Source organism: Astatotilapia calliptera, chromosome 13 (genome assembly GCF_900246225.1).
Source record: "Astatotilapia calliptera chromosome 13, fAstCal1.2, whole genome shotgun sequence".
In the NCBI taxonomy this organism is placed as follows: domain Eukaryota; kingdom Metazoa; phylum Chordata; class Actinopteri; order Cichliformes; family Cichlidae; genus Astatotilapia; species Astatotilapia calliptera.
This window is the reverse complement of record NC_039314.1, coordinates 31,933,261-31,948,432: the sequence shown is the minus strand read 5'-3', so window position 1 is coordinate 31,948,432 and position 15,172 is coordinate 31,933,261. Positions and strand designations below refer to the sequence as shown.

The 15,172-nt window shown below is 42.6% G+C and overlaps 1 protein-coding gene across 2 annotated transcripts in view; it reads right to left on the bottom strand.

Moving 5' to 3' along the window:
• Positions 1 to 15,172, bottom strand: part of ndst2a (N-deacetylase/N-sulfotransferase (heparan glucosaminyl) 2a) — a 64,556-nt gene that overhangs the window by 42,021 nt on the left and 7,363 nt on the right. For both annotated transcript variants that reach the window (XM_026191234.1, XM_026191235.1), the window contains exons 2-3: positions 9,814 to 9,875; positions 4,871 to 6,514 (exon numbers count right to left, since the gene is read on the bottom strand). In XM_026191234.1, coding sequence (XP_026047019.1) covers positions 4,871 to 5,938 — 1,068 coding nt within the window. In that variant the 5' untranslated portion in view covers positions 5,939 to 6,514; positions 9,814 to 9,875. The remainder of the gene's footprint in view (positions 1 to 4,870; positions 6,515 to 9,813; positions 9,876 to 15,172) is intronic.

The window sequence follows — 15,172 nt, the reverse complement described above, 5'->3', positions numbered from 1 at the left end:
CCGCGCTTCACTCGGACTTTCTGACCACGTCATGATCCACCTAATCCCCGCGTACAGACAGAGGCTGAAGCTCTCCAAACCTGTCGTGAGGACTAAAAAACTGTGGAGCAACGAGGCTGTGGAGGAGCTTCGCACGTGTTTGGAGACCACAGACTGGGACACAATGAAGGCTGCTTCTAACAGCTTGGACGAGTCTACGGACACTGTCACCTCCTATATCCACTTCTGTGAGGACAGCATTGTGCCATCACGCACCAGGGTGAGTTATAACAATGACAAACCCTGGTTTACTCCTAAACTCAAAAAGCTGTGGCTGGAAAAGAGAAAGGCGTTCAGAAGCGGAGACAGGGACTGCTACAGAGAGGCCAAGTACAGGTTCACTAAAGAAGTGGACATTGCTAAACATCAGCACTCTGAGAAGATGCAGCAGCAGATCTCAGAGAATGACTCGGCCTCTGTGTGGAGAGGTTTTAGGAATATCACCAACTACAAGCCTAAAACCCCCCACTCCACTGATGACTTGCTCTTAGCCAACACCCTTAACGACTTCTACTGCCGTTTTGACGAGCCATCAGGCAGCCTTCACACCTCCAACGGCCCCAACAATAGAGACACTTTGGACACTAATTCCCCCACCTCTCCCCCCTCCATAGAGCCATCACCACCTTCTAACCGTTCACCTACAACACCCCCCTCCTCACCCCACACAAAAGAGGATTTCACACCACCTCCTCCAACCACAACTCTTCATATTCATGAAGCAGATGTGAGGAAGCAGTTTAAGAACCTGAATGCTCGGAAAGCTCCCGGCCCAGACGGCGTGTCTCCTGCCACCCTCAGACACTGTGCAAACGAGCTGGCCCCAGTGTTTTCTGGCATTTTCAACTCCTCACTGCAGGCATGTCATGTGCCTGCCTGCTTCAAGTCCTCCACCATAATCCCTGTCCCCAAGAAACCTAGGATCACTGGACTAAATGACTACAGACCCGTGGCTCTGACATCTGTGGTCATGAAGTCTTTTGAGCGCCTAGTTCTCTCCCATCTCAGGACCCTCACGGCCCCCCTCCTGGACCCCCTGCAGTTTGCATATAGAGCCAACAGGTCTGTAGACGACGCCATCAACATGGCCCTACACTTCATCCTGCAGCATCTGGACTCCCCAGGAACCTACGCCAGGATCCTGTTTGTGGACTTCAGCTCTGCCTTCAACACCATCCTTCCAGACCATCTCCGAGACAAGCTTTCCCAGATGAATGTGCCTGATCCCATCTGCCGGTGGATCACTGACTTCCTGACGGACAGGAAGCAGCATGTGAGGCTGGGAAAGAATGTCTCGGACTCTCGGACCATCAGCACCAGCTCCCCTCAGGGCTGTGTTCTTTCTCCTCTGCTCTTCTCCCTGTACACCAACTGCTGCACCTCCACCCACCAGTCTGTCAAGCTAATCAAGTTTGCAGATGACACCACCGTTATTGGACTCATCTCGGACGGGGACGAGTCTGCCTACAGGAGAGAGGTTGAACGTCTGGTGTCCTGGTGCAGCCACAACAACCTGGTGCTGAATGCCCAGAAGACAGTGGAGATTATTGTGGACTTCAGGAAGCACACAGCTCCACTCCCCCCCATCATCCTGACTGACACCCCCATCACCTCTGTGGACTCATTCCGCTTCCTGGGTACCACCATCATCCAGGACCTGAAGTGGGAGCCCACCATCACCTCCGTCATCAAGAAAGCCCAGCAGAGGATGTACTTCCTGAGGCAGCTGAAGAAATTCAACCTGCCAACACGGACGATGATGCAGTTCTACACTGCAATCATCGAGTCCATCCTCACCTCCTCCATCACCGTGTGGTACGCTGGAGCCACTATCAGGGACAAACAGAGACTGCAGCGTGTTGTGCGCTCTGCTGAGAAGGTGATTGGCTGCAGACTCCCATCTTTGCAGGACCTGTACACCTCCAGGACATTGCGGCGTGCAGCTCGGATCTCAGCTGACCCTTCTCACCCTGGACACAGTCTGTTTGACCTGCTCCCCTCAGGCAGGAGGCTCCGGTCCATTCGCACCAGAACCTCTCGCCATAAGAACAGTTTCTTCCCCTCTGCTGTTGGACACATGAACAATAACCATATGACTGTACCCACCACTAACACATGACCCTACGCTGTGTTCACTGCATCATTCCATGATTGGCACTGATCACCACCTGCACTCATGTATATATCTTTCAACGTAGCACTCTTAATTCTTATTCTCATGTATATATCTCATGTATATCTCATGCACATATCTTTCCACGTAGCACTTTTAATTCTTATCCCTACTTTTATTTTTTTCCATGTCTATTTAAGTGCTATTTATGACACTATGTTTGCACTGAAGCACCGCAGCAATTTCCTAATGTTGTAAACCTGCTCAACATTTGGCAATAAACCCCATTCTGATTCTGATTCTGATTCTGGAAGCAAAACAGCCAAAATAAGAGAAAATTTATATCAATTTTTTTTCAAACATGAAACGTTGTTTTACACTTCTTTTACTGCTGGTTCAATGAATTCTGGTTGGAGAGTGACAAAACCTGCAGTTTCAGAATCTGTGAGATGTCCACTTTAGCACCCGACGGTGTGAACAATCGCACTTTGTGTTTACATTTTTGCGGAGTCCATTCACCTGCTCTTTAAGGCAGCTGTTGGAGTACTTTTGTGTACTCTTACCTGAGATTTTGGCATTTCTGGAAAACAACCATTTATATTTAAAAAATGATTTTCACGTTTTAAGAATCTATATCAGATTATTCAAATTAAATTAAATTTGAATTGGGAAATTGATTTTTCTAAATCCTAGAGGCCATCACTGGAATAAACAAACAAACCTACCCTATAAGGTAAAGTCTCCACAGCCGACTCTGTGCAGTGACAACAAGGGCGTAGATTTGGCTTTGGCATTGGTGGAGACGGATGATTCAACCACCGAACCCTGCCCTGTTTCTTATTTTTTCCTTTTTCTCTTTACTTCTTGATAAAAAAAAGGAGAAATATACTTGCCTACATATGCTATTCTACATGCTTTTAAACCATTTAAAATTATAATTCATAGTTTTATATGTGAATTATATAACGTTAAATTACTATTAAACAAATGACTGATATATACAAAAAAACTTGAATTTTACAGTGTTTACTTATTGGATAAAATAAGTTAAATGTCACTGTTATTATTGTCCAAATTCAGAGGCTGCGTCCACCTGAGGACCCGGCCTTTTCGGTCTAAGTGGGCCGGGTCCTCCGAAAGCCGGGGAGACCGGAAATGAGCGACTGTGAAATTGGATATTCTAGCCGTCAGAATTACGTCACCTCTGCCGTCTGCTCCTTGCTGTCTAAAATATAACCGGACACTGGCGTAGATTCTCGACCGTCTCACACTTCTGTTTAATTAGTTTTCTGATTGACATTTATTTAGCTGTGTGAAAACCCCGGAGGAACCCTCCCAAGGGATTAATAAAATTTTATTTAATCTAATCTAATAACTTTAATCTCAGCTAAACCGATTTACTCACGAACAAATAAAACACAGAAAAAGGCCAAACAATAACATGTTTAAGTTATTTGAAGTTTACGCAGCTACATTCTCGCCTGAAAATATGTTAAAAGTTTATTTTGCAACCCAGAAAGATTAATAAGAGTAATATTAAAACTAAGTAGCTGCAGTAGTAGTAGCCATTGTTGGAAACTGGAATTGGCTGGGCCAATCTGGGATATGGTTTTTCAATTTTGTTGCCCAGGTGGAAAATCGGGAGAAATTGGGGAGAATGGTGGCTCCGGGAGATTTTCGGGATTCTCCCGGAAAAATCGGAAGTGTTGGCATGTATGGCCTAGCATAGCCTGTAACGTTATTATGAGGGACACATTTTATGAGTGAGCTTGACTTTAAGTGACTTACAGGTTTCTTTGAAAAATATTTTTTTTAGATTCAGGTCTTTCCTTTTTGCTGCCATCCTCCTCTCCTCCTTGCAGGTCCTTGCAGCGCAGGCTTGCTGCTGCTAAAACTAAACAGAGCTCCCTGAAGGGCACAGTCAATCACATTGGCCATATTTGTCACATGAGGTAGGACTCCAGTTGAGGACGTAATTTAAGTCTTTCTGCACAGCTGGGTGAGTGAGACATTGACAGATGTTTTTTTGTTTGTTTGTTTTTTTCTTTCTATCGGGTTTGTTTTTCTTCACTCGAAGAGATCAAATTATTGGTGGGGAGAGTTCAATAATCGCTGTATATTGGTGGGGACATGTCCCTTCCGTCCATGCCAAATCTACGCCCTTGAGTAACAAAAAACAAAAAAACAAACAAATAGAAATTTTGGGCACTGGGGCCCAGAGGGACTCATGGATGTGGAATTCTTTTCATGGTAAGAAGAACTGATTCAAAATTAATCTAGGGAAGTTATGCCTACCTCAAGAGTGTTCCTATCATTGTCTGAGCAGGGTACCGATCAGTACCCAATAGCGCGGCTTTTCATTTTCTGCTTTCTGTTTTAACTTCAGTGAGACTTGGTGATGTCTAAGGAAACTGCAAAGAATTTTCATCTGAGCATTAAAAATAATCCATATACATAAAATTACTTAGAAACCTCTGAAATGGGATACTGTGCATAAAAATGGATATAATTCCTAAACAGTTAATGTAATGTATTTGTTAAACCCCTTGAATTGAAGGTGATATTCTACACTTTAATCACATCTTGATTGTTTGACTTAAAATCAACTTTGGTGGTGTACCAAGGCAAAATTGCAAAAACTTTGGTACTGTAAATAAAAACAAACACAAAACAAAACAGAGGAACCAACTGTATGTACGGCTGACAAGGCTCACCCACCTCCACATCAGACACCTTCATACGGGTTCCCTCCTTGCCAACAAATATGTCGTCCACGTCTACGAGGATGTGACGGTCCAAGGACAAACACAGTCTCTTTCCTGTCAAGTAGGCAATAGCATCCACAAACACTAGCTTGTGAAGCCAGTAGTTGAGATTATTTCCAAAAAGAACTCTTTGAATGCCATCGTGGAGCCCCAAGTCTTGGATTACTGTGGCATGAAGGGCCCGCAAAGGGCTGGGTCCAAAATGCGCCAGTGTATCTGAGGTCTTGGTTCTAGCTAGAAGCACTGGTTCATAGGTAGAATGGTTAGACTGGAAAATGGTCCAGTCATCGCCTGGTAAGGAGCCCTGCTCCATCTGATTAGGCTTGGTGATGTAGAGTAGAGGAGCAGCGGGGTTGATGCGGTAGTCCCTGAGTCCCAAGTGCGAGTGTAGATAGAGAGGAAAGCCTTTGAGCTGTGCACTGAAAGGAGAGTTTTCATTCGCTTTGAAAAAGCCAATGACACCTACTCCATACTCAGCACAATACTTGTCCAGCAAGTCACGGTTCCACGAATCAAGATTGACATATTTCAAGACATTTTCATAGATGATCAAAGTATAGCGTCCACGGTTACGTTCTGTCAATGTGGGCATGTCACCTTTACCAGGAGCAATCTCTGTCCGGTAGTGAAAGCGACTTGACTCCAATATGGCTACAATCTCCTGGCCCAGTTGGGAATAGATGCTCTCTACAAATACCAGAACCACAGGCTCCGTCTTTAAATTATCCTTAACATGGTGTAGTTGTCCCTGGCGCGGAGGAAGAAAAAGTGGTGCCCTCTGGCCACCTGGCCCTCCTTCTGCATCGCCCGTACTTACTCCTAGTGAAATCCCACCACCTCCGCCACAATCACTAAAAGGTAAAGGAGGGGCCTCCTTGATTTTTGGGCTGTTGGAGACATAGTAAGCTAAAAAGGCCATGGACAGCAAGCAGAAGATGATGAGCGCCAGGATGAGGCGATGGAGCTCTAGCTGGCGGACACCTCGCATTAGCTTCCAAACACCCAACCCTGAACCCACCATGGTGTTTGGAGGGTAAAGGCAGGACTGGACAGCAAGAGGCAGTAATGATTAAGGAAGGACAGCAGATAAGGGAAGTAGGAGCAAGAGGAGAGGGGAGTGGAAGAGGAAGATCGAGCAGTAGATACTGGCACCGGGATGTGCTGAAGAATAGCCATTTACACTACGTCACCATGGCCAACATCATCCATTACCTCTTCTGTCCTTATGGCTCAGCAGTGTCAAAAAACAAACAAACAAAAAACTCTGCAACTTCCTTTCTCCAATTTGAAAGGTACCAATACAGGGTCTGAAGAGTAAGAAATGTAAGATGGGTCAATAAAAATGAACACCAACACCAGTGGTCTCTGGCTGAGAACTGGTCGGGGTCTTCAATACCACACCAAAAGTTCAATCTCAAGTTCCTGCCGGTTGGTCAGCAGTTCTTAAAAAGTTTAAGCAGATATTGCACAATGCGAGTGTCTCTTCTTTTGCAGATGCCTGACAAGTCCGTCAGCCATGGAAGCATCAATGCTTGTAGAATGTATTTTGGGGCCGACCCTCCTTGGGACACATTGTCTGTACATTGCCGAAAGACACCTGGAAAATGGGGAGAGACAAGTGGGAGGGTGAGAAAAAGGCAGTGAAAATTACAACAAAGGGTAAGGGGGAAAAATGATTCACTAGACATCAGCTGTTAGTTCTTAGAGCCATTCTCAAAAATTCCATGTTTTCTGTAGCCACAATTACGATATTAAACAGAAGAAAGTACTACTCTACACACACCATGGACAAAGCAAAATCAACTACACATTTTATAGCTTGTGTTCCTCCCCCTCCATTCCCCTAGAATTTACAAAGTACAAAGAAAGTAAATTGTCAATACTCAGCAATGTGCCAATTCTGCATCACTTTAACATCTGTTTCATTGCTACACTAGAAAAAAATCACTTGGTTTAGACGAGAGTTTTAGTGATAGTGAGAGTTTAAGTATAGGAACTCTGGTAGTTACTAGGGGTGGGCGATATAAACGATATACGATAGAAACGATATAAATTTGGCCAACGATAGAGATTTTGACTATAGAGATTGAAAATGTGACGTCACTCAGGGGTAAAACCGCAAAAGAATTCTGGGAACTCGTGGCAAGAGGTACTAGCGCACGCAGGCTTTCAATTGAAATCAGTTATACAGCGATAAAAAGAAGCCCAAAAAATGGCAAGAAGCTGTTGTATTATTAACTGCAATAGCCGGTCGCATGACAGCCACGGAAAGCCGACGGGTAAAGAGATCGGTTGTTATCGGATTACGTCGTTGAAGAGAAATTGTTCGAGCCATGTTTCCGAACTAACAAAGAGGCGACGGATGGTCTGGATTGCAGCCATTCAAAGACCAAATATAACGTCCCAGAACACTCCAGCTCACAGGTTAGTCTGCTCCAAGCATTTCCACAAAGGTCAGTCTGCTGTTGTAGTTAATGCGTCATTTTTCTTAACATAATTGGTGATATAGGTTACAAGCAAGTCTGGCGCTGAACAGAAATTGTGGCGCTATGCTCCTTTGTTTATTGTGCATAAATAGTGAATTGTCCTGACACAATATTGTGTTTCGCTTCTGTTATTATGGTACATTGACAAAAACATATACTTTTATTCACAGGATAAAACAGGTTTTTTGTATCACTAATTGTCCAGTACGATTACAGCATACAGTATTATTGTCACTGCTACATTTCTGTGATGCGTACCAGAAATTATTTCTACTACTAATTAATTACCGTTGAGCTCAAAGGTTATATTAATAAACGGTTAACAAATGTGTATTTATGACGACGATTTGTGAGGCTGGTAAACTTATGATATGTACGATGGTCTTTACTTTCTACACGGTGCATTTCAAGGTCCTGCACCCATCCGTCGGTAAACTGTACCTGGGCTTGTTGCAGTGACCTGAAGTTACTAAACTTCATGAGTGTATGCACTCACTCCAAGAACCGTATAATTATAAATATGAGCGTGGTGAAGTTGGGCAGCACGCTAACGTATTTTGTCCCTCTGTGTGCTCGTAAGGATCTAACACGTTCACTGGTTTGATTTTTTTCCTCGTATCTTTTCTTTGACTTTTCATTAAGTCTGTCTTTGTACGGACCGGCATTGTTCTCCTTCGTTTTGTACATACCTTTTTGGGGGGCAAAGAAAAAGCAAGAATTTATTGGAACCGAAGAATGAACGTTTTGCGGTGCTGCAAATGCTTGCATTTGATGCAGGTACTTGGATTGTTTTGCCACGAGTTACCGGCATGCAATGCGCGAAAGTCACGTGGTCTGTCAATCTCTATACCGCTCTAGCGCGATAGCGCATGTTGATGATGTCATCAAGCTGCGCCTGTTTTGGTCGAAAGCATCGCAGCGGCTACAACCATTATCATCTGCAAATTATGCCGGGCGACAGTCACAGCAAAGAGATGAAGCACTCTTGAAATATGGGGAAAGCCAAAAACTGCGCTTCCTCCACTTCCGTAACATTGATTCATTAATGTTGAATTCTCTCGCAGCTGTTCTGTTCCCATGTTGTTGCAGGATATTAATGACTAACCTCGTATTGTGGATGAATAATCTCAGTTGTTCTCCTGACTGAAGTTTGGTCCGTTTACAGCATCCTGCCATGCGATTGCATTTGTCCCTGACCACCAGAATCCCTCACGTTAACTTTTATCGAGTGGAAAAAAAGTTGGCGTTCATCCTCCAGCTTCACTGTGCTAATGTTATGCTAACATAGCTGTGTCGCTAGCAATCACGTAGCACAACATTATATACCAGGTAGTCCAACTTCAGTAACCCTAACTTTTAGGTTTATGTAAGTATGTCTGTGAAGGTTCTCGGTCATAGTAATCTAAGGAAATTGGAAAGAAAAGCTTTTTTAAAAATGTTTTTTAATTAATTAATTAATTTTTTAGGTCTGACACTTTTTTTTTGTCTTCCCTTTGCCAGGGTCGCAGCGTTTTCTTGGGAGAAATGTTTCGTCACTCATCCAAGGAACTAGGTACTTCAGTCACCGTTTATAAGGTTGGGGAAACCTGCAGACAGCTGAGTCTGATGAGTGACAAAACATTTCTCCACTGAAAATGCTACTCTAGATCAACACAATCCCCTTTTTGGTCATGCTGAGATATGCCAATTTTGAGGCAACATCTAAATAAATAATTTAGACTACAGAAATGAGAACAAATGAAGCATTTCTGAAAATAAAGTGTCTTAAGAGAGAAACAGTTTATTCCTAAGATGTTTGTTATGTGAAGGCAATAGGGCATACTTTTACTCAAGACTTTTGCACAATACTGTCTCAATGAAAATTTGAGAAAACACTGATTACACAGATAAAATGTATCAGGATAAGATCTGTAGATGACTATAGTTCTGATCGAAAGTTTAAGATCACTTCAAAATGCTTGTTGATGGAGCTGCAGAAGCTGGTGACACCTAGCATAATCAGCCGGATGATTGACACTTACATGCTCATGCAAGTTAGCCGTGTTTGAATACTTTGCTTACACACCGCTTTGGTCATGTTTGGAAACTTGATTTCTGTTTAGGGGGTGTTGGCAGGTTTTTTTTTGGAGGTGTGATCCTAAACTTTTGATCAGGTGTAAAAACAGCCTGTTTCAGTTTAAGCATTGTTTTCAATAAATTGCATGATTGAAAAATATTTCATCTCACTCCCATTTCTTCTTGTTGCATGTTAAAACTCTACTTTAACCCTGTTAAGATCCAAACATGCAAAATAAGATTTTTTGCCATTTTTCAAGTGGTCTTAAACTTTTGATCGGCACTGTAGTATAACTCTGATGCCTCTAGAACATGAAGATGGACTAAAGTTGAATAAGGAATAAAATGTACTGACATTACTTGAACAGCTTTCCATCCACAGTTGCAAGTCCTTCAGCTCAACATTGGTGCCACCATCTGAAAAAGGAAAGATGAGATAGGAGTGATTAAGATAGTGAGCATAGGAGTACAGAAAAAAAAATACAGAAAATTCAAGTTATTAGAATAGAATAGAATAGAATTCAACTTTATTGTCATTGCACATGCACAGGTACAGGGCAACGAAATGCAGTTTGCATCCATCCAGAAGTGCTTTAGTGATATAGATATATTACAATATATATATTAGCAATAATATAGATATGTGAGTATATTACAGAAATGGGTCTATTACGGTATGTTATAATGTACACGGTATGAAGTATGTTGTGAATATTCTATAACTATAAGTATGTACAGGCTGTAGTGAGTACACGCTATGTACAGGCTATGAACAGGATATAAATATGAAAAACTATACAGAATATGAAATAAATAACTTTACAGAATCTGAGATATACAGCTATACAGAAATGGGAACTGTGCAAGTTGTAAACAGTTGTAGGGTTAAAGATTATTGAATGTACAGAATGATTATTTACACAGAGCTATACAGTAGTGCAGTTAAGATAAGTGAGGGTGTGGATAGTTTCTACAGAGGCTATATAAAGTGCTAGTGGTTGTGAGTGGCGGTTCAGTCCATGTTATTATTGTGTTTGAGGGTACAGTTGTCCATTGTGGGTGTGTGTGTGTTCAGTCCATGTGTTAACGTGGGTCAGATGTCAGGAGGCAGAGTTCAGGAGTCTGACAGCTGTGGGGAAGAAGCTGTTCCGGTACCTGGTGGTCTTAGTCCGGAGGCTCCTGTAGCGCCTCCCAGAGGGCAGGAGGGTGAAGAGTCCATGTGATGGGTGACTGGGGTCTTTGATGATTTTCCCAGCCCTTTTCAGACACCGCTTCCTGTAGATGTCTTTCATGGCAGGAAGTGGTGCTCTGGCGATGCGCTGGGCAGTTTTCACGACCCTCTGCAACGCCTTCCGGTCCGAGGCAGAGCAGTTCCCGTACCAGACTGTTATACAGTTGGTCAGGATGCTCTCGATGGTGCAACGTAGAGCTGGGCGATATGAGATTTTTTCATATCACGATATGTTTTTTTTTTTTCATTTCAGGCGATAACGATATCTATCACGATATAAGCCAAATAACTATATTTGTAAGATTTAATTGTGCCGTTGCTCACAAGTAAAATGTGAAATAATCAGCACCTTGTTTTTATTTAAATATTTATTTCCCATAATAAGTTCATCCATTAAGCGGACGCGAATGGATGGATGAAGTTCAACAGGGTAGATGTACTTAAGGAACATGAGACTTTTCCAGATAAATAAAGGCAAATATTGCAAACTACACAAAAGGCAGCCGCTAAAGCGTTTAAGTTTCAAAATAGAACAAACGAAACAGACTACTAAATTGTCAATTCCACTTAGAAACAAAATATTAATTCTAAAGATAAATCTTTGTTTGTTTTACAGAAGAACAGACAAAACTGACTAACTTTTGTCAATATCAAATAAACTGAGAACTAAAAGGAAATTCTCAATCTCTCCTTGTTGTATAGCTTAGCTTTTCAAACAGTTTTAACAGTTACTTTAGTCTGACGAATTAGCGCTTCCAGTCAGAGACTGAGGCTACGTCCACACGTACGCGGGTATTTTTGAAAACGGAGATTTTCCGTTTTCGTTTTAAAAAAATAATCCCGTCCACACATAAAGGCTGAAATGAAGGAAAACGCTGCTATGAACATGCCAAAGCAGCAGGTGGCGCTAGATTCCTAACCATGCAGAAATGTTGGCCAATCAGAAGTCTAGAAGCCTCGGTGGGAAAAAGTAAACAAAGCTGGGGCATAGAAGCAGAACCGAGTCGTATGTGTGGAGGGACAGTAACTGTGTGTATATGTAAGCATTTAAACACTGCAGAGAGTAGAATTAACAGTAACAGTATTGTAGAAATTCATTTCACCGAAACAATAACGTGGCGCACAGTGTGCACCAGTTTATTGTATTTCCAGACTTGCTTTCGGCACAATTTACAGTGCACGCTACTCTGTTTTTTGTCAGACTTGAAATAGCCGAAATACCTTCACACTACGGAACTTCTATGGCTCTTCCGTTTGACAATCTCTCCGGCATTGGAACCATCATCTGTTTTCTCTTCGGTCACGCTCGGTTGATTTTTCTAGTCGGCACACTCATTTCCTCCATTACCCGCTGGCTGCTTCCCAAACAAACACACGTGCAGCTTGGCACTTGTGCTGTACGTAACAAGTCACGCGATGTGACGCTGTGGCTGTGATTGGTTCGGCTCTGCGCTACTTAATTTGGATTGGCTGGTCTTTTTTTTTTTTTTTTTTTTTTTTTAAGAGGAGAAGAGCGGCGAGGTCTATCGCGATAGTTTCTCTATCGAGTAAAAGTTATATCGCGATACATATCATTATCGTTCTATCGCCCAGCTCTAGTGCAACGATAGAAGTTCACCAGGATGTCTGAGGACAGGTGGTTCTTCCTCAGAGTCCTCAAGAAGAAGAGGCGCTGGTGAGCCTTCTTGACCAGCTTGGAGCAGTTGGTCGTCCAGGTGAGATCCTCGGAGATGTGGACTCCCAGGAACTTGAAGCTGCTCACACGCTCCACAGCCGTCCCCTTAATGTGGATGGGTGGATGTGGGTCAGCATTCCTCCTGTAGTCCACGATGAGCTCCTTGGTCTTCTCGGTGTTAAGCAGCAGGTTGGTTCTGTCGCACCACTCAGCCAGACGATCCACCTCATCGTTGTCACTGATGAGGCCAATCACCGTGGTGTCATCTGCAAACTTAATGATGGTGTTGGAACCATCAGCAGGTCTGCAGTCGTGGGTGAAGAGGGAGTAGAGGAAAGGGCTCATCACACAGCCTTGTGGTACACCGGTGTTCATCGTGATGGTAGATGAGCAGCGGTTATCCAGCCGGACATGTTGGGGGCGGTTGGTCAGGAAGTCCAGTAACCATTTGCACATGAGGGAACTGATGCCCAGGTCTGTCAGTTTCCTGATGAGTTGTGAGGGGTGGATTGTATTGAATGTTGAACTGAAGTCTATAAACAGCATTCTGGCGTAGGTGTTGTTGTTGTCCAGGTGTGAGAGGACAGAGTGCAGTGCGATGGAGACTGCATCCTCTGTGCTCCTGTTCTGGCGGTATGCGAATTGGTGGGGGTCCAGGGTGGGGGGGAGACAGGATTTGAAGTGTGCTAGGACCAGCTGCTCTAAGCACTTAGTGATGATGGGGGTGAGTGCTACTGGGCGGTAGTCATTGAGGCAAGATGGGTTGGAGTTTTTGGGTATCGGGACGATGGAGGTGGATTTGAAGCAGGCCAGTAGGCGAAACCCTAATAATTTTGATCGTGACCTTTCTTCTGGTATCAAAAGTAGTCTCCTTGTACAGGTGGCTGCCATCATACCTGTTGCTTGTGTAGCTTTTCTTATTACACTTTTATTCTCCAGTCAACTCTCCTTGAAATGCTACAATACAACACTCTGAACAGTCAGCCTTTTAAAGCAGTTGAGTTCAGGCTGTTGCTTGCATCGGAAGTCAAAAACCTCCAAGCTGTAATCTTTCAGGCAGAGGAGTGACTTTCCATTGTGAGATTAAACATGTGTGAATCATGCCATCAGATGATATTTAAATTTGACCAATCACTACCCTACCCTGTCCATTCTGAGAATAAGAAAAAGTTAGGGGTGGGGTTGGACTTTATTCGTACAGAAAGGCAAAATGAAATAATGTCATACTCTAAGATACTGGATTTCTTATGTTCATGATCTATAAGCAATAACCATCAAAATTAAAACAAAGACTCTAAGTAGTTCACATAATATACAAGCCTTTAATTAAATCACATAAAAATGTAATGATATTCAAATTTTTGTGACACACCATTTATTCATTCATGAGCTCCTGTTGAGGAGGTACAGGGAGCCACACTGCACACCTTTAAGGTCAGTCCGTGAAAATATTGTCAGATATAAACTGGTCTGTGGCACAAAAAAGGTGGGGACTGCTGGTTTATAGGTCCTATCCACTGAAGATCAAAAATGCAAGGAAATGCATTAATTGATACTGATCAATATTACTATTGGATCATATCTAACTGTGTTGACACTAAAAGTGCCATTTTCAACTACCGGTACTCCAGCTGACACAGAACTTTACACGGCCCCTCCCCTCAATAGCATGAACACAGATGCACACCTTAATGCTAGTCAAATAACAATAATAACAAATCCCTGTTCATTGCTATGAACAAATGCATGTTTGTGCAACAGGTATGCAGGTTTATGTGTATATGAGCCTGTTTAAAATCCCTAACTGTGTTACCAGAGAAATCAGCTGGCTCCATTACCACAGGGCCAGGTTTTAATAGCTTCACTCTCATACACAAACACTTTCTCTTCATGAAAATCACCCCAGGGCCTTCCTCTTAATTATCAAGTCTTATCACAAACATCAGGAATATATTCTCAGGACAAAATTAGGCATGTGCTTACAGCACACCACTAATTGTATAGCCATTCAAGAAGAGAAATGAACAAGTGAGACTTCAGAGGGGAACCTTACAAAGGGAAAATCAGCTTTTATAGCCGGCTCACTCATCATTTAAATTTTACCACAAAATAACTTTATAGTATGAGGGAAAAAATGTTTCCTAAAATACAAAACTGCAGTCACCGTTTGATAGTAGATTCATTCTGAAGTGGAACAGTGTTGTTGTGCCCCATCAGGTTGACCCTCTATGTTAAAATATTGCTACTCTGAGTGACTGAAACATACAATTAGGTCCATAAGTATTTTGACAGTGACAATTCAGAGAATTTTAATTCAAACAATCAAAATCAGACGACAGTACACTTTCTGCTTAAATCCAAAAACTAAACCAAAATGATGAATTAACAGGCTCGCATTTTCAGACAGTCAAAAGACACTAGACAACTGAATGTTAAACAGTTCTCACAGCCAGATGACAAATAAAGCAAATAAAAGATCTGCAGTGGATTGCAAGTTTTAAGCTTGAACAGCTTTCCACTGAAGCTCTCATTAAAAGATCCCAAAGTGATGGCCATGCAAGTGAAGAAAGCTGACATTAACCCAAATAACCCTCCGTCTCAGATACAGTAGGTTCATTTAGAAGTGATGTGGTGCATGAATGCACTGGCTAGATCATCAATGCCAAAAGGTCTGAAGGAGCACAGAAAACTACTAAAGGGGATGATTGCAGAATAATTTCCACTGTTAAGAAAAAACCCTTTACAACATTATGGAAGTAGGAATATTTTTGTCAAATGAAGGGGAATACATTGGCTTTGCCACAGACC